Source organism: Glycine max, chromosome 2 (assembly GCF_000004515.6).
Source record: "Glycine max cultivar Williams 82 chromosome 2, Glycine_max_v4.0, whole genome shotgun sequence".
Classification (NCBI taxonomy): domain Eukaryota; kingdom Viridiplantae; phylum Streptophyta; class Magnoliopsida; order Fabales; family Fabaceae; genus Glycine; species Glycine max.
The window spans coordinates 4,479,898-4,502,856 of NC_016089.4; the positions used below are offsets into that span (position 1 = coordinate 4,479,898).

General features: G+C 32.7%; 2 protein-coding genes across 2 annotated transcripts; both read right to left on the reverse strand.

The window, feature by feature from the left end:
* Positions 1 to 2,219: 2,219 nt before the first annotated feature.
* On the reverse strand, positions 2,220 to 9,483 carry LOC100783272 (zinc finger CCCH domain-containing protein 30). The gene is made up of 4 exons (XM_026124761.2): positions 9,206 to 9,483; positions 4,302 to 4,508; positions 4,023 to 4,147; positions 2,220 to 3,933 (listed from the first exon to the last, which is right to left on the reverse strand). Exons 1-4 carry the CDS (start codon positions 9,263 to 9,265, stop codon positions 2,763 to 2,765), a joined length of 1,563 nt encoding a protein of 520 aa, XP_025980546.1. The 5' UTR covers positions 9,266 to 9,483; the 3' UTR covers positions 2,220 to 2,762.
* A 3,165-nt stretch (positions 9,484 to 12,648) lies between these two features.
* On the reverse strand, positions 12,649 to 21,013 carry LOC102661587 (zinc finger CCCH domain-containing protein 6). The gene is made up of 5 exons (XM_006574619.3): positions 20,864 to 21,013; positions 20,560 to 20,697; positions 14,597 to 14,803; positions 14,327 to 14,451; positions 12,649 to 14,237 (listed from the first exon to the last, which is right to left on the reverse strand). Exons 2-5 carry the CDS (start codon positions 20,617 to 20,619, stop codon positions 12,920 to 12,922), a joined length of 1,710 nt encoding a protein of 569 aa, XP_006574682.1. The 5' UTR covers positions 20,620 to 20,697; positions 20,864 to 21,013; the 3' UTR covers positions 12,649 to 12,919.
* Between the last annotated feature and the right edge of the window lie 1,946 nt (positions 21,014 to 22,959).

A 22,959-nucleotide genomic window follows, 5' to 3' on the forward strand; every position in this document is an offset into this window, starting at 1 on the left:
AACACAAGATAGATAATCCGTCTTGCCATTTTTATCTGCAAGACGCATTCATTCAGCACTGGCGTCTGTCATACTACTATTTTTTTTTTCTTCAAGTAATGATACATGAATCTCTCTTCATTTTAAACATCCTGTCCATACTTTTCATTTCCTTCCATCTTTTTTTCTATCACATCATAAATCCTATTATACATATTATATTTCTCTCTCGATGTATGATAGCATTTGGAATGTTTATGAAATATTTTTCTTATAGAAGATAATATCTCTTTACTAGGAGATCCACCACCTTTATCATTATATTCTAGGAGCCTTTAGACACAAAAATGAGACATTATCTCCACCTTTTTATGTTTGAAAGTTCCAAGAATATAAGGATCAAGGAGGTTACACTCCTAGTAAGGAGACATTATCTTTGGTAAGAAAAATATTTAATAAACATTTCATATGTTATTATACACTTAGCTATAGAAAAAAATATATAATAAGATTTATGATGTGATAGGAAGAGAGAGAAATAAGAGGAGTTGATGGGGTATTTAAATTGAAGAGTGATTAATGTAATGATAAATGATTGTTTTGGGGTCATAAGCTTGACTTTGGTGGAAATATTTAGAAAGTTGGTAAAAAAATGTGTTTTGTCGGAATACATTTACTATTTTTTGCAAAGGTTTAAATATGTTTTTGTTATTATAAATTAGTATTTTTTAAGTTTTTATAATTTTTTTTTTTTTTTTACATTTTAATCCCTATACGTTGAACATTTTTTAATTTTGATTTTTGTAAAAAAAAACATTTTTAGTCATTGTAAGTTTGTATTTTTTCAATTTAAGTCTTTTTAAGATTCATATTTTTTATTTATAATCTTTATAATTTTGTGTTTATAAGGATTAAAATAAAAAAAACTTACATAAATTAAAAATAAAGAAAATATTAAAAATAAGAAAAATATTTTATAGGGATCTAAATTAAAAGGTACAAACTTATAGAAGACTAACTCTAACCCATGCATGGGCTAAAGCCCAAAAGTTCACATATATAAATCCACAGGACCTAGTAAGCTAGGGTCAGCCCATGGGCTAGTCTACTTTTAAAAAATTAATTTGATTATATTTTTAAAAACAAATGAATGAATTGCATTATTAACTCATTATTTTTTATACTATATTTTTTTAGATGTTTTAATTTTTTTTTTAATTTTCAACATTTAAAATTATTTTTTTAGAGAAATCATATAATAAAATATTAATTAACATACTTAAAGGCAAATATTGTTCACGTGTTAGTGAGTGATTAAAGTTTTTGTCTTGTGTATTATAAAATATAAAATTTTAATTATGCTCATAAATATGTTGAATTTTGTTAAAATTTACAAGTGTACATGTTATGAAATTATTTAATCGGATTGATCCCTAATTCAATGATTGATTTGATTCGAGTAAGATAACATTGATAATAACTAATAAGTTAAAGTTGTTATGCTTCATGATTTTAAAAAAATTTTAGATCATAATTTCTATAAAAAAAATTATAAATTCTTGTGTTAAAAATTTAAAATATTTTATATCATTGTTCATAAATTAGCATACGTGTTGTGCATGACACATGACACTTGAATTTATGTTTTAATTTAAAAATATATAATTGATGGACATTACATAGAAGTATTTTGTTTTAATTTTTTATTGTAGCCAAGAAGTCTTACTTTACATTGATTTAACTATTATTTCACAGTAATTATAGAAATTATGAAAAATGTTATACTTTACAATTCATGGTTAAAATAAATTAAAAAATAAATTATAAATAATTCCCAAAACATAAAAAACATTTATATTTAAAATATTTTACAAAAATATTCAAAACACTCAAATTCATTTGAAAAAAAAAATATTATATTCGTTTTTTTTATACTGAATTCACCTCATTATTTCATTTAAGATAACCTCTGAAATACATTATATTCTTAGAAGTATGTTATTCCAATCAAGCATAAAAATAAATATATTGTTCCATGTTCATAGCATTAATGTGCTCTGAAGCAGCTTTTCAAAAGCATTAACAGTAACCATTACTTATCCTAGATTATATGTCTTGTTATTTGATCATTAAATTAATTGATCTTCCTCAAAGTTAAAATCTTTACATTATTTTATTCTATAAGCAAGATATCCTCATAACCAAAAGTAGTGAGATTAATCTTGAAAGTATAGAGATTATGAAAGTAAATTATATTTCTCTCAACAAAATATTTTTATATGTACGACCCAAAAATCTATCAGCATACTTAAAAAAACCGATCATCTATCAACTAAGCCGGATCTTGTTGGTATCTTTCCATTATTTTATCATTTTTTTTCATGATTTCTTATTATGCACTGAAAATGAATTATTTATATGGCTGGGTACCATCCGCCCACGATGGCCAACACTTGACCGAAACCGCACAAATCTCCCCAACCTGCAAAATCGAAAATACAACTCTGACAAAAACACTAATGTCAAATTCTCAAACCAACTACTGAGTACTGCCCCTGGAGGACCATAAAACCCTCGACCCAATTGTAGGAAAATTACTGCAAGCCCGAAATCCCGCCACCAAAAACACTTCCAGAAAACTTAGTAAACCACCAATTAATCAATGTCCCACTTTTTACTCCTCCTCCCTCTTTCCAACCCTCACTTTCTTATGTTCAAGTTCTGTACGGTGAAACAAAAAGAAACATTATATTTTTTACCGTCAAGATATGCCTCTTTAAGATTTAGTTCTCCCCTCCCAATTTCAATCTTTTTGCACTCTGTGCCCTTAAGACGTTACCAGCTCCCTCCTGAGCTGAAACATCATGCTGGTAGGAGCAATTGGAACCATTTCGGCACCCCCTTGGGCTTTTAAAATATATGCATGGTTTCAGGATTTTGGGTTTCACTTCTCTTTGTTTAATGTTATGTACCGGTTTCATATCTTGGAAGTTACTATGACGGATACCTATGTGCGAGTCCTGGATGTCTTGCTTGTCTGCACCATGTTGCCTGATGAGGTTTTTATAGTAGTTGGCTCGCTTTGGCCCGGATGCCATAGCTGTCTCTTGCTGAGACTGGTTATTTAAAGCAGGGGGCATTCCACTCGACACATGGTGAAAATTTTTGCTGACGGGCCTGTGCATATCAGGTGCAGGTGTATGATGAGTAAGCATTGAAACTGAGGGAGTTACTGGCATACCAGGAACGGGCCTGGACAATGGAACCGATGCAGTCACTGGCTTATCATGTGAAGAAGACAATAGTGAAACTGATGGAATTGCAGGCACTGACAGAATGGGTGTAGGATTCAATAAAGAAACTGATGGATTTGAAGGCTTCAACCCAAACCCAGAAGGTAATGAACCCACTGCACTTGTGGGTGTAGTCCATGAAGCTGTCACATCAGGTGTAGGTGTAGACACCAGAACTGATGGAATAGCAGGCTTCAACCCAGAAGTGGGTATATCCACAGTATTTGAGGAAGCACTTGCTGTGGTAGCTGCAGTTCCATGTTCATTAATCAACTGCTCAAGTATTTTTGGGTCAGTAAATATTTTACCCAGTAAATCCATATCAATCAGGGTTCCTTGCTCATTACTCCTTATAATGGTTGCAACAACTGAAGAGGCTGCTGCTAAATCAGCTTCCATACCAGAAGATACCCCAGCCATGGGCCTTATACAAGGATCCAAGGAAACGGCATGTGCAGCGTTAGAGGCTGAACTAATGGAAGTTTTCGCTGATATATATTGCTGAGAGTTCTGCGACTGCACATTGGGGGAAGGCTTCAGTGCTACTGCCAATTCAGGCAGAATATCCGTAGATTCTTCCTCTTCAATGGGAATGATAGGGATGAGAGGAGTTCTGCCATCATCATAATCTTCCTCTTCTACATCCAAAGAGACAGAAGGGCTAAACACCCAAACACAACTCAACAATGTTAGCAACAGAACAAAAGGAAGTTACCACAAGGCTTTCTCAACTAAGGGGTGACATTTTACCTAGGAGGAATGGCAGAAAGACGGGGATAAAGTGCTTCAAGCACCCTCATTTCTCTCAGTTTCTGATTCTCTTTCTCCCTACTTTCTTCACCTGCTGCAACACGCCATTGAGATCTGACAACAACCTGTATTGAAAAGTAAATAAATCAATATAGGGATAAAAAAATTATCAACAACCCAGTTGGAGATGATGGTTAAAAAACACAATAAATATTCAGTAAGGTTGGTCACTTGCAAAAGGAGGTTCTAACTTCTAAATAACATGTGACGGAGAATTACCACCGGAGGGCATTCCCATTTTATCTGGGGAATGTTGGAGAATTCAACCTTTGGTTGGTTTAGGAAATGACTGCTTTCAAACCCGGGGGGCAAATCATTAGGTTCGTTAATACTAGAATGTAACATTGATGATGTCTTTGCTTGAAGATGATCTTGCGATTTCTGACCAACTATTGAGGGAAAATCCTCAGACAAGAACAATTTTACCTGCCAAGTCACTTGCATTAGTTTTAGAGGGGGATGAAATGAAGTTATAACACTACATAATTAAAAAATCACTGTATAAATAAGCAGTCACAGAAATACTCATGACGGAGCATCAAGATTATATCTACAAACCCTAAGTTAAGAAATTCTCTACTAACAAGAACAATTTTACCTTGTCTAATAGGGGAAAGATTGGCTGACAAGAGGCACAGACACAAGTATTCAGGAAGAGAGATTTAGGGCTCAAATAGAGAAAGGCAGGGAACGATTCATGAAGAGGGGGAAAGTGAAAATCATGGGTTTGAGAGGTCAAAGGAAAGACCTGAGCAATTTTAAATTTTTACCCTTCAAAAAAACCCTAAAACTCTCCACCAGAAATTATAGATCTACTATCAGAAAACTCACAGGAAGTAGAAAGCCTGGCCGAAAATTGAAAAATAGGGTCAAGGTATGCTAAAAGGAGGCACAAACACAAGGATTCATGAAGACAAATTTAGGGCTCAAAGGGAGAAAGGATGGGAGTGATTCACAAAGAGGGAGAAAGTGAAAATCATGGGTTTGAGAGGTCAAATTAAAGACTTGTGCAATTTTATATTTTTTCCCCATAAAAAAACCGTAAGACTCCCCACCGGAAATTATAGCTCTACTATTAGAAAACTCACCCGAAGTAGCTTGCCAGTAATTGAAAAATAGGGGCAAGGTTGGCTAACAAGAGGCACAAACACAAGGATTCAGGAAGAGAGGCTTAAGGCTCGAAGGGAGAAAGGGTGGGAGTAATTCACAAACAGGGAGAAAGTGAAAATCATCGGTTTGAGAGGTCAAATTAAATATAAAGACCCATGCGATTTAACATTTTAACCCTTTGAAACGTTGCTTCACGTGTATTTCTGTCATTTGAGTAAAACATAGGGAGTGGCCCCGGATCTAGATTTGGGCACGGTTTTATGCAATTTTAGCCACAATTTGCGGCATGACAACCGTTACTCCTAGACGCAACATGATGAATTCACACCTACACTTTGTTTAGGCTGAGTTAAGAAGGATTGAAATGGGAGGAAATGATGAATTTGGGTTTTGATTGGGAAGCGAAATGAGAAGAGAAAGGGATTATTTCTGTGAGACCAAGCAAATTTAATTTCCATCCCACCATATTTGTTGCACTCTTTACACATTCGATCTGTCATATTTCAAAACAGCCATCTCTTCTTCATAAGCATCTACTCATACTTTCTTCCCCATATCGGGGTACTTGAACTATTTTGTATAAAACAATCTAAGTTATTCTTAAAAGGGTAAAATATCTTTTACATATCTCTTCTTCTTTCCCTTCACTTTTCAATATAACCAAATAACTAAAAAGGAATTACTTCATTTCATTCTTTCATAAATCCATCCATTCAATATACATGGTTGAAGGGAGTTTTGGGCATTTTAGCTTGTTTATGAGGGGAAGAGGATGAATGATAGTGCATGCATGTGAGTGAGAGAGGGGGGGGGAGAGAGAGAAACAACAGTTACTAGTATCCACACCACCCACTATTGCACTCTCCAGGCCACTAGACTCATCTATGAGCATTCTTCAACAGCCAAGCTATGTGCTAGGATGCTATGCCACAACAGAAGCCATCAGCCCACCACATTTGCTATCTATGAAATAGATGACACTAATTCGAACACTGTGACATGGCTAATATCAAAATAAAACCTTACAAGATTGAGGATATATAGCATTTCCTTTTCATGCAGTTCAAGAACAAATTTCAAGCACAAGTTGAACCACCCCTAGTTTTCCGCATACAAAGTTTCATTAACATAAAAGGATATCTATACAAAAATGTTCTGGGAAAGTAGTTCACAATGACATGGCTCATACCATTCAGCTGTTTATCATTTAAAATTTAACTAATGGTAAAATATTTCAAATGAAGAAAACTACAGTTCAACTACTGTAACTAATCATTCTAACTATTTCTACAAAAAACAAGCTTCCATGATAAGATACAATGCAATGAACATGTCTTAGCAAATATTTCAATCGATAAGGACACTATTAAAACACGTTGGTAGATAATTTGTGCACTATCTTTACTTATTATTGTTCATGTTCTTCAATTTTGTTAGGACAAAGATATACAAGACAGGTGTAATATTTGTGATATGGTTTCTGAATTTTTCATTACTTAGTATGACAATTTTTTTTGTTTGTGTTCATAACAAAAATCACATTTATTTCCGGCAATACAACATCAAATTCATGTTTCAATATCTAGACAAATTACAATAAATTGTATGATATTTGAATTTAATTGCATGCCTTTATTACTTTTACTTTTTTAATTTCTTGACATGGTTTAACAACATTACTCTGATGAGTTTAATTCCATTTCCAACATGATATTTTACTTTATATACTCTTTTTTGGAAGTGGATTTATGAAATTTTATCTAAAAAAAGAAATCTCAGTAGTAATAGTATCAACTATCAACCTAGTCAGTTTATCTCAATTACATCAGGTTAAGTAAACTATGATGCATGGATTCTCCCTAGTCAAGTATCTCACATGTCAGTGAAAAAAAAGTTTTATTTCTGTTTTCACTATTTCCTATTCAATATTTGAAAACAGAAAACAAAGTGATTTTTTAGTAATTAAAAGCGGAAAAAAAAAGAGAAACATTTTTCTCAAATTAACAGCCCTAGCTTTTACCCAAAAACACAAGGCTTTCTGATCAAGATACTTATTTTTCAAAAAAATAGGTAAAGAAGGGTATCTGTGGAAACTTTCTGCACAACGATCTTTTTCCTCTTCTGTTTGCAATAAAGAGGGGCTGAATCACAAAAGCTCAGCATATACCACTTTTGTTCTTCATGAACTCCTTGATGTGGGTGGTGCCAACAGTGTGGTCACCGGTGAGGGCAACAACAGATCAACAGAGGAAGTGAGAGCTTCCTGATGCTGTGTATAACACAGGAACAGGACCCCTTGTAGCCAAAAATGATGGCAATGATAATAATGATGGGGTCTAGGCTGCTTGATGGGTACAACTGCAGCCGTTATTTTTTAGTATTTTGTATCAAGTACAGATATGATACACATATATCTACCATATTTTCATATTCGTGCATTGAAGGTGAATAACAGCAAATAGTGCTGGTATAACAGCATCGCCATGGTGTAGCAGTTAGAGGAAGCTACGTGGTTCTGCACTTTTGTATTGTGCTTTATGCAGTCATTTCACATCTCTATTTAACACCATTCCTTGGCTCTGTTTCAGAGCACTTCTTAAGGCTAGGTGTTCTGTTTCATTATTCTTATCATTTTTTAAAAAAAAAACAGCATTGTGCTTATCATTGTTATCAACTTATTGTTATCAGTTATGCCTTGACTGCTGAACTATGTACTCAAGCTACATTTTCTAGTATTGATGATGAATTTGTCTTAAACCTTGAGTACTTTTCATGTTTGAGGATTAGTCATGTATAAAAATTAATTGCATTTGATTTGTTATCTACGGTGTAACATTTTTGGGCTGCTCTGCTGCTTCCCATCTCTGTCCAAGATTTGTCACCAATAAATTGCAACAAACTTTGATGAAATCTTAAGGGCATGGCTACCAATGCAAAAAATATTAAATGACTTCAAATATTACTTCCATTTCTTGTTTTCACAGATAATTAAAAATGGGTCAAATTGTTTTCTAATGTCACTCTTTGAACAAGAAATCATTTTGTAACTATTTGGGAAAATAACATATGACGGTAGAAATCCTTTACTCAAACCAAACAAACACCTATTTACAAATGAAATGGAGGTACTAGTTTCAAGGTTATCAAAGAAAGCCAAGGACATCTTCATAGATTATAATCTGTAAAAAAAATTTGAAGTTTAGGGTTATGTTACGAATTTCTGCATGCTTCATATTAACTGCATTATATATATAATTCTTCAAGTATAGTGCCAATCATCAACTCCCAATCGATCATGCACATTACGCCTCACCAACCAATCCAGATGACTGGTTTACACAAGTTTTTAAAGTTTTCTTTCGATCTCTTACTTATTCTTTTTCTTCTTATTCTCATGATTTCCACTTTTTATGTTATCAAATCCCTTTAAGTACAACCTTAAATCTTATTAATTTTTTTTATTGCATTTAAATTAATAAGATTTTTAAAACATATTATCAAGATTTCAATTTTTTCTTCCATGGAAATTCTCAGAGTATTCTTCTCCTTCTCATTATTTCCAAATTTGTTTCTGTAATCAACCACTATTTAAGTATTCACGCAATAAAATTATTGAGATTTTTTAAACATATTATCATGATTTTAAATTTTTTCCATTGAAATTCTTTTTCTTGTTTTTATTATTATTTCCAATTTTCTCTGTAATCAACCACTATTTAAGTATTCGATCATTTAAATTAATGAAAATTTTAAAAACATCTTGTCTAGATTGTATTTATTTTTCTTCTTCTTCTGATTATTATTATTATTATTGACAGCAGTGTCCCCTGTTTCTTCGATAGCTGCCAGTGCCTGAAATGTCAAGGCAGAACGCAGAAAAGAAAAAGCAGAAAAAAAAGGGGTATGACCGACATCGAACAGCGAAAAATCAGAAGAAGTGAAAGAAGGATCAATAAACGAAGGAAAAATCGAAAATTGGAAGAAGAAAAAAAGATCATTGCAGATATATATACCTGACACAGATTATCTCCAGTAGCCCACGAAACCCTGTTGGATTTCCTCGCTCGCTTCATATCGAATCGAATCAAAGTAAAAACACTCAGATTCACAATCGACGTTGAATCAATAGGATTCGCAAAGAGAAAGGTTAATCTGAGAACAATAAAATTAAAATCATTAACCAGCGAACAAAAGCTTCCGGTTTTTTTTTTTTTTAATTTCGTATTTCGCAGCAAACACAGAGAGAGATTGAGAGAGAAAACCCTAGAAAAAAGAAGAGAGAAGTGTATTTTTGGGTGGTGGCTAACCTTTTATAGTTTTGATGACAGCGCATAGATGCAACCACATGACGAATGACGATACGATAATCAGATGTGTTGGGACCAACTATTAAACCACCAAAAATGTTATTTACACTATACAGCTGAGTGAATATTAAAGTAATTCAAAAATTATCTTTTTCACGAAAATACGATTAATTTAATAAATATATAATAGAATTATGTTTTCATAGTATATAATGATGGTAAAAAAATATAAATTTAAATATATTTTTTTCCTGTAATTTAACGTTTTGTTTTTCAATTTCATCTTTAAATTTATTTTTTCATTTTAATCATTATAAAATATATGATTATTTTATTTTTTGTCCTCAATAGTAAAAAACTGTTTTGAAAAATAAAAAAGTATTATTTAAAGTGTTTTAGAAAAAAAAATCATTTTATAAGGACTAAATAAAAAAATTACTAAAAATGAAAATGAAAAAAAGTGTCAATTTACATAAACTAAAAATATATTTAAGTTAAAAATATATACCATACAAATATATATATTTTTTAAATTATATTAATTCTTCAATTAAGAAAAAAGTTTATGAGTAATCTAAAATTCAATAACAAAGTAAAATCTAATTAAGAATTATTTTTTTAAATAATCAAACTTACTAGTATCAAAATTGTTTTTTTACACTTACACAATAAAATTGTGTTTTGTTTGAGTATATTTTTTTCACCCCAAATATATATCAAGAAAACATAATTTTTGTTTGTAATTTTACCAACAAAATGACATTTTGTTAGATCTATCTCTTCCTACCCGAATTCCACCTCTTGTTCATTTGTTGCGCATATTTGATTTTGTTTGCACAACTAACAAAAACTCTCCAAGAGTTGCCAATGATTGAGGACCTCTTCCTTGTCTTCCACTGGTTCGATGAATAGAGGACGCAAATTCTCCCTCTCCGCCGAAGATGCCAACAATGGATCTCAATCGAGGTAGAGTGCACACGATGCAGCTATATCTCAACCAGGGTGGAGAGCTTGGACGGAAGAATGACACGGTGGTGTAGGCAAAAGAAGAATTTCACAAAAATTAGTAGTAGCAATTTAGATGGTGCTAATAGTTGCTCCCTAGTGTTTTGGTGTTGTGTTGGTGTGGCATGGGCTTGTTATCCTGGGTTGGGGTTGGGCCTAATGTAAATGCACATGGTTGAATTGGACCTACTTTGTTAGTTTCTGGTTTCTCATTCATATGCTTGTGATAGTAACTTCTTATGCTGATTAACATGTTCGTTTTGGCCTTCAAACAAAAAACATTTTCTTTTTGGTTATTTGGTGCGTGAGTTTTACTTCTACCTCAGCAATCACCAATGACTTCACTTGTTTTATTGAGATAATTATGTATGTATATGTGACATTTACTGGAAACTAAGTCTAGTTTTGATATAGCAATCTACTGAACGTAAGGGAATCCCATTTTTTTCATCCAAATTTGTAGCCCACCTAAATAATTATTGCATTTGATTGAAAAAGGAAACATTGCATCCATGAAAAAGAGATGGTAATCAGCTTACATTCCTAAAGAGAGAAAATAATATAAAAGTTAATATTCCATGAAAGGAGATGTTGGAATAAAGACGGAAAAAAAAAGAGAAGATAATTTAATGATTCTTGGGCATAAATATGATATCCTTTACTCCTCCTACGTACTACTATAAATTAAAAGGTTAAAATTCTTGATCATTTCCAAAAAAAGATAATATGCACGGAAATTTAATGAATGTTGGCTGAAGAAAATGAGCCACAGGTTAGTGTGCACGAAAAAATGAAATGCATGGATAATGGATTGCCATTGTGATCTCAAGATCTCAATTCCAGCAAATGCTTTCTAAAACTAAATGGCATTTTACAGGATTTTCTATGAGAAAAATTTGCAAAGCAATATATTCAGATTCTTCTAGCACAATGGTAGAAGTTGAAATTGAGGATATAGAGAAAAAAAGACAAGCCTGTTGTAACTGTAAGGTTTTACTGAAACCATTTTGAATTTTTTGAGTTAATTCGGTCCATAACTCCAGTAAAGAACATCCTTTGTGTTCTGTAACCCAAGCCATCGGATTACTTTTGGTGGATGAACGTAAGAATTGTTGTCCTCTGGAATATGGGAAAAGGAGAGTATAAATAAATTTTGGAATCTATTTTCTAGAAAGAGGGTATGGTTGGAATAAAAAAGTGAAAGGGGAGAACATTAGCAAACAGGAGGAGTGTAAATAGCAATTGCCCCGATCGGATATGACCAATGCGCTTTTTAATTGTTTTTCTACTGTTTAATTAACCCTGCTTTTTTCTACTATGTCATTAGAGTAGATAATCTTAAAAAACACAGAAACTATACTGCTTTACGTCTCTTATTTAATTTTTAATATTATACGAGTTTCTCTTAATTTGTATAATATTATGCCTTTATTATTTACCTTTCTTGTTCACGTAAGTTTCTTTTAATAATAATAATTATATATCTTTTTATTAACATAGAATTTTCTTTTCCGTAAAAAAAAAACAGATATTTTCATATTTTATTATGTGGCTATTTAATATTTTAATTTTGTTTTACATAAATTAAGAAAAAATAACTATTTAGAATATTGGAAGTTATGATTTATCTGGTAGTGATAGGATAACTATTAGATCATATTCAACTTAGCAAAAAAAAAAAAAAACTATTAGATCATGTTGTAAACTATTATTGAGATAAAAATTGTTATTGTTATTTGTATATTATCAGTTATAATTACAAATAAACCTAAAATCAACAATATATTCAAACCTTGAATTAATTTACTGATAAAAAAACCCTTGAATTAATTTGGTCCAACCATATATCTCTGTTGAATCAAGCAACTGCCATCTTTATGGTTATAATGTGCTCAGAAGCAACTTTTCAAAAGCATTAACTGTAATCATTACTTATCCCAGATTATATGTCTTGTTATTTGATCATTAAATTAATTGATCTTTCTCAAAGTTAAAATCTTCCGATTTTTTATTGTTTTTTTTTCGTGATTTCATAATTATGCACTGAAAGTGAATTATTTATGGCTGGTTACCATCCGCCAATGATGGCCACCACTTGACAAGGACCGCACCAACCTCTCCAACCTGCAAAATCTAAAATACGATTTTGACCAAAACACTAATGTCAATTTCTCAAACCAACTACTGATCCTGTCAAACAACCATAAAACCTTCGACCCAATTGTACGAAAAATAATGCAAGCCCGAAATCAAGTAAAATCCGGCCAGAAAACTTAGTAAACCAATTAATCAATGCCCTCACTTTTTACTCTCCCGGCTCTCTTTCCAACCTCCACTTTCTTATGTGCAAGTTTTGTACGGTGAAACAAAAAGAAACCTTATAATTTTTACCGTTAAGGTATGTCTCTTTAAGATTTAGTTATCGCCTCCCAGTTTCAATCTTTTAGCACTCTGTGCCCCTAAGACGTTACCAGCTCCCCACTGATCTGAAACATCATGCTGATAGGGGCAATTGGAACCATTTCGGCACCCCCTTGGGCTTTTAAAATATATGCATGGTTTCTGGATTTTGTGTTTCACTTCTCCTTGTTTAATATTATGTACCGGTTTCATATCTTGGAAGTTACTATGACGGATACCTATGTGTGAGTCCTGGATATCTTGCTTGTCTGCACCATGTTGCCTGATTAGGTTTTTATAGTAGTTGGCATCCTTTACTGCAAAAGCTGATGAACACGTACTTAGTTTATAAGGCATTGTGGTTGCAGCAGACTGCGCCTGATTTATAGTTGCGCGCAAGTTCCCGGCTGCAGAAGGCAATGGACCAGAGCTTAATTGGCTATAAGGTATGGACGCCAATGATGCGGCTCGCTTTGGCCCAGATGCCAGAGCTGTCTCTTGCTGAGACTGGCTATTTAAAGCAGGGGGCATTCCACTTGACACGTGAAAATTTTTGCTGACAGGCCTGTGCATATCAAGCGCAGGAGTATGTGTAAGCAATGAAACTGAGGGAGTTACTGGCTTACCAGATACGGGCCTGGACAATGGAACTGATGCAGTCACAGGCTGATCATGTGTAGAAGACAATAGTGAAAATGATGGAATTGCGGGCACTGACAGAGTGGGTGTCTTACAAGGTGTAGGATTCAATAATGAAACTGATGGATTTGAAGGCTTCAACCAAAACCCAGAAGGTAATGAACTCACTGCACTTGTGGGTGTAGTCCCAGAAGCTGTCACATCAGGTGTAGATGTAGACAACAGAACTGATGGAATAGCAGGCTTCTGCCCAGAAGTGGGTATATCCACAGTCTTTGAGGACGCACTTGTGGTGGTAGCTGCAGTTCTGTGTTCATTAATCAACTGCTCAAGTATTTTTGGATCAGTAAATATTTTACCCAGTAAATCCATATCAATCAGGGTTCCCTGCTCATTACTCCTTATAATGGTTGCAACAACTGAAGAGGCTGCTGCTAAATCAGCTTCAGCCAATGGCCTTACACAAGGATCATGGGAAACAGCAGGAGAGGCATTAGAGGCTGAACTAATGGAGGTTTTTGCAGATATATATTGTGGAGAGTTCTGCGACTGCACATTGGGGGAAGGCTTCAGTGCTACTGCCAATTCAGGCAGAATATCCATAGATTCTTCCTCTTCAATGGGAATGATAGGGATGAGAGGAGTAATGCCATCATCATAATCTTCCTCTTCTACATCCAAAGAGACAGAAGGGCTAAACACCCAAACATAACTCAACAATGTTAGCAACAAAACAAATGGAAGTTACCACAAGGCTTTCTCAACTAAGGGGTGACATTTTACCTAGGAGGAATGGCAGAAAGACGGGGATAAAGTGCTTCAAGCACCCTCATTTCTCTCAGTTTCTGATTCTCTTTCTCCCTACTTTCTTCACCTGCTGCAACACGCCATTGAGATCTGACAACAACCTGTATTGAAAAGTAAAGAAATCAATATAGAGATAAAATTATCAACAAACCAGTTGGAGATGATGTTTAAAAAAATATATATTCAGTAAGGTTAGTCACTTGCAAAAAGAAATTCTAACTTCTAAATAACATGTGACAGAATTACCAGAGGAGGGCATTCCCATTTTATCAGGGGAATGTTGGATAATTCAACCTTGGGTTGGTTTAGGAAATGACTGCTTTCAAACCCGGGGGGCAAATCATTAGGTTCGTTAATACTAGAATGTAACATTGATGATGTCTTTGCTTGAAGATGATCTTGTGATTTCTGACCAACTATTGAGGGGTAATCGTCAGACAAGAACAATTTTACCTGCCAAGTGACTAGTATTAGTTTTACAAAAGAGGGAGTAAACTTCACAAATAGGTTGAAAGGAAGTTATAACACTACATAAAAAAAAATCACTGTATAAATAAGCAGTCACAGAAATACTCATGATGGAGCATCAAATATCTACAAACTAAGATAAGAAATTCTCTGCTAACAAGAAAATTTTTACATCGGCCTAGGATTTAGATCGACCATTATGAAGAGAACAAATTATGAGAACTAAAACCCCACCAAAGCACAAACCACAAAATAAATAATACTATCAGATGTTGCAACTAGCTAAGTAAACAGTTAGTTATTTTGGAATGTAAAAATGAGACTGCAAAATGAAAAAGAACTCTAATCAAACCACTGAAAAATAAAGTAAAAACACCTAAATATAAGACATTCTGATTAAAATATAAAGTTGCATAATCAAAACAGCAAACAGCAAGTCAAATTGTCAATTACTGAATTACAATAAACAAAACCATCAAATCAAATCAAACAAAGTATAAGCCTCTAGGCTAAGAACAACTACTAAATATTAAGACCATTCAAATATCATCATCATTATCTTAAGCCTCTAAGGCTGGCCAGATGAAGCCATTGTGACTGAACAGAAAACAAAGAAAAAAGACAGACGTAGAACAGAACACAACAGAAGCCTTGCCGGAAGCTGCAGATCTCACTGGAAATAACAGGCCTCACCAGAAATTGTAGCTCTGCCACCAGAAAACTTGCAGGAAATAGCGGGCCTCACCAGAAATTGAAAATTAGAGGAAAGATTGGCTGACAAGAGGAACAGACACAAGGATTCAGGAAGAGAGGTTTAGGGCTCAAATGGAGAAAGGGCAGGAGTGATTCATGAAGAGGGAGAAACTAAAAATCATGGGTTTGAGAGGTCAAATTAAAGACCTGTGCAATTTAAATTTTACCCTTTAAAAAAACCCTAAAACTCCCCACCGGAAATTATAGCTCTACTACCAGAAAACTCACCACAAGTAGCAAGCCTCACCAGAAATTGAAAAATAGGGGCAAGGTTGGCTAACAAGAGGCACAGACACAAGGATCCATCATGAGAAATTTAGGGCCCAAAGGGAGAAAGGACGGGAGTGATTCACAAAGAGGGATAAAGTGAAAATCATGGGTTTGAGAGGTCAAATTAAGGACCTGCACAATTTTAAATTTTTACCCTTTAAAAAATCCCTTAAACTCCCTACGAGAAATTGTAGGTTTGCTATCAGAAAACTTACCGGAAGTAGCAAGCCTCACCTGTAATTGAAAAATAGGCGCAAGGTTGGCTAAAAAGAGGCAAAGACACAAGGATTCACAAAGAGAGGTTTAGGGCTCGAAGGGAGAAACGGTGGGAGTGATTCACAGAGAGAGAAAAAGTGAAAATCATCGGTTTGAGAGGTCAAACTAAATATAAAGACCCATGCGACTTAACATTTTTACCCTTTAAAACGACATCGTTTCACATGTATTTTTGTGCTTCAAGTAAAAACAAAGGAAGCGGCTGCAGATTTAGATTTGGGCATGATTTTATGAAATTTCAGCCGCAATTTGCGATATGACAATCGCTACTCCCAGACACAACATGATGACGTCTTCAAGAGCAGGCGGTGCCTGCTCTGCTCCGTACCTCTGTGGTTACTAGCATTTGACAACTATGCAGTAAACAAAAAATTATTCTACTAGGTGAGGTCCACCATATGAATTACACAATGTCATTGGGCAATTTGATTATAGTGGGATTTCCAACCAAAGAGAAAAGGTCATTTTCGTCTCTCATGGATACAACTTCTATCAATTCAATCTTTTAGAGATTAATTTATGAATGCAATCCCTAAGTATAATTAATACACACCTACACTTGTTTAGGGTGAGTTAAGAAGGATTGAATTGGGAAGGAAATGATGAATTCGGGTTGTTTGATTGGGAGGAGAAATGAGAAGAGAAAGGGATTATTTCCGTGGGACGCAGAAAATTTAATTTTCATCCCACCATATTTGTTGCACTCTTTACACAATCGATCCGTGTCATATTTCTCAACATCCATCTCTTCTCCGTGAGCATTTACTCATTCCTTCTTCCCCATATCTGGTTACCTGAATTGTTTCGTCATGTATATAAAACAATCTAAGTTATTCCTGAAAGGGTAAAATATCTTTCACATCTCTCCTCTTCTTTCCTTTCACCTTTCAATATAACCAAACAACTAAAAAGGAATTACTTCACTTCATTCATTCATAATTCCATCCATCCAATATACATGGTTGAAGGGAGTTTTGGGTTGTTTATGAGGGGAAAAGGATGAATGAGAGTGCATGCACATGAGTGAGAGAGAAACAACAGTTACTAGTATCCACACCACCTACTATTGCACTCTCTAGGCCACTAGCCTCCACTATGAGCATTCTTCAACAGACAAGCTATGTGCTAGAATGCTATGCAATAATAGAAGCCATCAGGCCAACACATTTGCTATCTATGAAGCAGATGACACTAACTCGAACACTGCAAAATGGCTAATGTCAAAAAATAAAACCAAAAAAAATTGAGCATATATAGCATTTCATTTTCATTCAGTTCATGAACAAATTTCAAGCACAAGTTGAACTACCCCGTAGTTTTCTGCATACAAAGTTTCATTAACATAAAAGGATATCCATACAAAAATGTTATGGGAAACTATTTCACAATGACATGGCTCATACCATTCAGCTGTTTATCATTTAAAATTTTAATGGAAAAATATTTCAAATGAAGAAAAGTACAGTTCAACTACTGTAAGTAATCATCATAAGATACAATGGCATATGCATGTCCTAACAAATCTTTCAATCAATAGGACACTATTAAAACACTTTGGTGGATAATTTGCACACTATTTTTACTTATTATTGTTCATGTTCTTCAATTTTGTTAGGACAAATGATATACAAGACTGGTGTAATATTTGTGATATTGTTTACGAAATTTTCATTACTTAGTATGAATTTTTTTTTGGTTTGTGTCCATAACAAAATCGCATTTATTTCTGGCAATACAACATCAAATTCATGGTTCAATATCTAGACAAATTACAATAATTGTATGATATATGAATTTAATTGCATGCCTTTATTACTTTTACTTTTTTAATTTCTCAACATGGTATAACAAAATTACTCTGATGAGTTTAATTCCATTTCCAACATGAAATTTTACTTTTTATACTCTTTTTTGGAACTGGGTTAATGAAATTTTATCTCAGTAGTAATATTATCAAATATCCCCTAATCAGTTTATCTCAATTACATCAGGGTGAGTAAACTATGATGCATGGATTCTCCCTAGTCAAGTATCTCACTTGTCAGTTCTGTTTTCACTATTTCTTATACAAATATTTGAAAACAGAAACAAGATGATTTTTTAGTAATTAAAAGTGAAAACAAAATAAAAAGAGAAAACATTTTCTCAAACTAACAGCCCTAGCTTTTACAAAAAAGCACAAGACTTTCTGACCAAGTTACTTATTTTTCGAAAAATAGGTAAAAAAGGGTATCTGTGTAAACTTTGTGCACAACGATCTTTTTCCTCTTCTGTTTTTGTTTGCAATAAAGAGGGGCTGAAGCACAAAAGCACAGCATATACCACTTTTGTTCTTCATGAACTACTAGAGGTGGGTGGTGTCAACAATGTGGTCACCAGTGAGGGCAACACCAGGGAATAACAGGAAATGAGAGCTTCCTGATGCTGTGTATAACACAGGAACAGGACCCCTTGTAGCCAAACATGACGGCAATGACAATAATGATGGGGTCTAGGCTACAAGATGGATACAAATGCAGCCATTATTTTTTAGTATTTTGTATCAGGCATTTACCATATTTTCATATTCGTGCATTGAAGGTGAATAACAGCAAATAGTGCTGCTATAACAGCATTGCCATGGTGTAGCAGTTAGTGGAAGCTACATGCAAGGTTCTGCGCTTTTGCATTATGCTTTATGCAGCCATTTCACATCTCTATTTAACACCATTTCTTGGCTCTGTTTCAGAGCACTTCTTAAGGCTAGGTGTTTTGTTTCATTGTGCTTATCATTGTTATTGTCTTATTGTTATCAGTTATGCCTTGCCTGCTGAACTATGTCCTTAAGCTATTTTTGTTAGTATTGATGATGAATTTGTCTTAAATCTTGAGTACTTTTCATGTTTGAGGATTAGTCATGTATAAAAATTAATTGCATTTGATTAATCCAAGATTAATCATTTGTCATCAATAAATTGCAACAAACTTTGATGAAATCTTAAGGACATGGCTACCAATGCAAAAAAAAAAAAATTAAATAACTTCAAAGGTTACTTTTATACATCTATGCCAATTTTGAATTAAGAAAGATTAAGGAACTGTTTGGTTCGAGAAAATATTTTACTTCCATTTCTTGTTTTCCTAGATACTTAAAAATGGGTCACATTGTTTTCTACTGACAGTCTTTGAACAAGAACGCATTTTGTAACTATTTGGGAAAATAAGATATGAAGGTAGAAATCTTTTACTCAAACCAAACAAACACCTATTTACCAATGAAATGGGGGTACTAGTTTCAAGGTTATCAAAGAAAGCCAAAGACATCTTCATAGATTATAATCTGAAAAAACATTTCGAAGTTTAGGGTTATGTAATTATGTTGCAAACTTCTGCATGCTTCATATTAACTGCATTACATATAATTCTTCAAGCATAGTGCCAATCATCAACTACCCAGCGATCATCCAAATTACACCTCACCAACCAATCCAGAGAACTAGTTTATCCAAGTTTTTGAAGTTTTCTTTTGAAACAATAATTTTTCATACTCACAAAGTACCAGTAATTAAGATTTATAGTTTAATTTTGATTTGAAGTGTTTTACTTTTACATCATCAATTAAACTCATAAAATTAATTAATCATGATTTCCAATTTTTCTGTAATCAAGCACTGCAGTATTCATGTTAAATTAATGACATTTTTAAAACATGTTATCAAGATTGTAATTTTTTCCATTGAGGTTCTCAGTATTTTTCCTTATTCTTATTCTCATGATTTCCAGTTTTTCTGTAATCAGCACCATTTAAGTATTCATCAACTAAAATTAATGAAATTTTTAAAAGATATCATCTAGACGACTGTAATTTTTTCCATTAAGGTTCTCACAATTCTTCCTTATTCTTTTTCTTCTTATTCTCATGATTTCCAAATTTTCTGTAAAATCAAGCCCTTCAAGTTCATGCATTTAAATCAATTTGATTTTTAAAATACATTATCAAGATTTCAATTTTTTCCATGGAAGTTCTCAAAGAGTACTCATTTTCCCTTATTATTTTCCTTTTTCTTCTTCTTCTTCTCATTATTTCCAAATTTCTCACCCATTTAAATTAATGAAATTTTTAAAAACATATTATTTAGATTGTATTTTTTTTTCCATGAAGCTTATATTTATCTTCTTCTTCTCATTATTATTACTACTATTACTAAAATTATATATTATGATTATTGACAGCAGTGTCCCCTGTTTCTTCGATAGCTGCCAGTACATAAAATGTCAGGGCAGAACGCAGAAAATAAAAGAAAAACAAAACGCAGAACAAAAAAACGGAGTATGACCAACAACGAACAGCGAAGAACCAGAAGAGAAAGAAGAATCAATAAACGAAAAAAAAAATCGAAAACAAAAAAATTCGGTAAAACAGAAAATTGGAAGAAAAAAAAGATCGTTGCAGATATATATACCTGACACAGGTTCTCTCCAGTAGCCCACGAAACCCTGTTGGATTTCCTCGCTCGCTTCATATCGAATCGAATCAAAGTAAAAAAACACTCAGATTCACAATCGACGTTTGAATAGGATTCACAAAGAGAAAGGTTAATCTGAGAACAATAAAATTAAAACCATTAACCAGCGAACGTTTTTTTTTTAAAAATTTATTTCGTATTACGCAGCAAGCAAAAACAGGGGGAGAAGGAGAGAGAGAGAGAGAGAGAGAAAACCCTAAAAAGAACAAGAGAATAGTGTATTTTGAGGGTGGTGGCTAACCTTATATAGTTTTGATGACGGTGAGGGTTAAGGGGTGGGAATAGGAAAATCTATTATAGGGAGAGAGAGAGAGAGAGGGTGATGGTGGTGACAGCGCATAGATGCAAACACTGACGATACGATAGTGTGCGTGGGTGGGTTATTAGGCACTACCCGTGGCCCAATGTAAAAACAGCGGTGCCTACCGGATACGACCAATGCCCTTTTTAGCAGTTTTTCTACTATTAATTAACCATGCTTTTGACACCCACGAATGTCATTAGATAATCTTAAATTGCTTTACGTCTCCTTTTATATAATAATACTAATACTAATATAACTTTGTTGTATACCTTTCTTGTTCACCTAAATTTCTCTTAATTTATGTAACAGTAATAATAATATAGCTTTATATATCTTTTATCTATAGTCTGTACATAAGAAAATGATTTTTAACGGAAAAAAGAGCAAAATTTTACACGTATCACTTTCCGGAGTTCTAAACAATAACTTTGTATTAATTTTAAATTTTATTTTTTATCATTGATTCTAATCAAATATTTTTTGTTAATTTTAATGAAATTATAATAATTGATCTGTCATTAATTTAGTTATTGAATTACAATGATTTGGTTTTGAAATCATATATTTCCTTAAATACTTATAGTTGTATTATAATTCTATTGTAATTTTTCATGATTACTATTTTTTATTATAATAATTTCTACATTCTTAATTATATTCAAAATACATATAAAAAATCACAATCTGTAAATATAATTTATAATGATTGTTATAATTGATTGATAGGAATCAGATCTTTAATAATTGCATGTTTTTTCAAACAATTTATAACACTTTAAGCGAAATCGATGTGTCACAATTAAATTAATTTATGAGTATATCAAATAAATTGATGTCGCAATTAAAATAATTAAATTATGGTGCAATAGATTTTTTTTATATTTTTCATTTTTCTTTCAAATTTGAATTAATTGCAAAAGAAAAATCATACCATACATTCTCTCTTTTCCCTTTTTCGCACTTCTTTCTTTCTCTTCTTCTTCACCCTTTTTTTCAATTCTATGGTATGTGGTCATTTTTTGATAATATGTTGCAGTTTCTTTCTCCTTTATTTCTCTTTTATTCAATTCTGGTGACATCAAAATCTTGCTCACAATTAATTTTCGTATGATTGACTTTATTTAACTTATATGTTGTAGCTTTGGATTGTATTGTAAACATGAGTGAAGGAATAGAAAGATGACAATATCATGCATTGAAGAAAAAAATAAATAGATTTGCTTAAGATGCATCTATCTTCGTATCTGATCGACGGATGATAAAAATAGATAGGTGTTTTAGATTTATCAATTAAATTCTTATATTGGTAAGTTATTATTATTTTTTGTTTCTCTTTTTGTTACGAATATAAAAAATGACAGATCTATTTTTTTTTCTTTTAATAATTTTGTTATAGGAATTTAGCATAAGAAAAAATAATGAAATTGTAAGAAGCTTTTCTTAATTGGCTATGCCACTAAGTATTGCTTATATTTTTTTTCTTTATATTTACCCAACTATTCTCACGGCCATTTTATATTAATTTTTTTAATTAATAAACAAATTTATGATTTCATTGCTTTATAGAAAATCTTAGGATGTGCTTGATATATTGAAGATGTTTCATATTTTGTATGCTTTATTGGATTTCAGGTTTTGGTAAAGAAAGATGAGTCTTTTTGAAGAATCTAAGGATGTGTGATGCATCTTCTTATTATGTAATTTGATTTTTTTTATTACAAAATTATGTTTGTGATATGCCTAACAGAAAAATAGATTGGTGACTATTTGGAATATACCCAAGTCACTTTTAAAAGACATTTTTGAATTTATCTGTTTGTAATAGAAAAGTATATTTTTATTCTTTAATTTATTTAAAAGCTTGAAGCAATTTGTAAAACACTTATTCAATATTTGCATTCTTAAGTTTCAAACGAGAACAATTAACTCCAGGTATCAATTGAAGTAATTGAATTGTTTAATTACCATAATTTGAAATAAATTATCGTTTATATTTATATTTAGTTAAATTAATTAAATTACCATGATTTGAG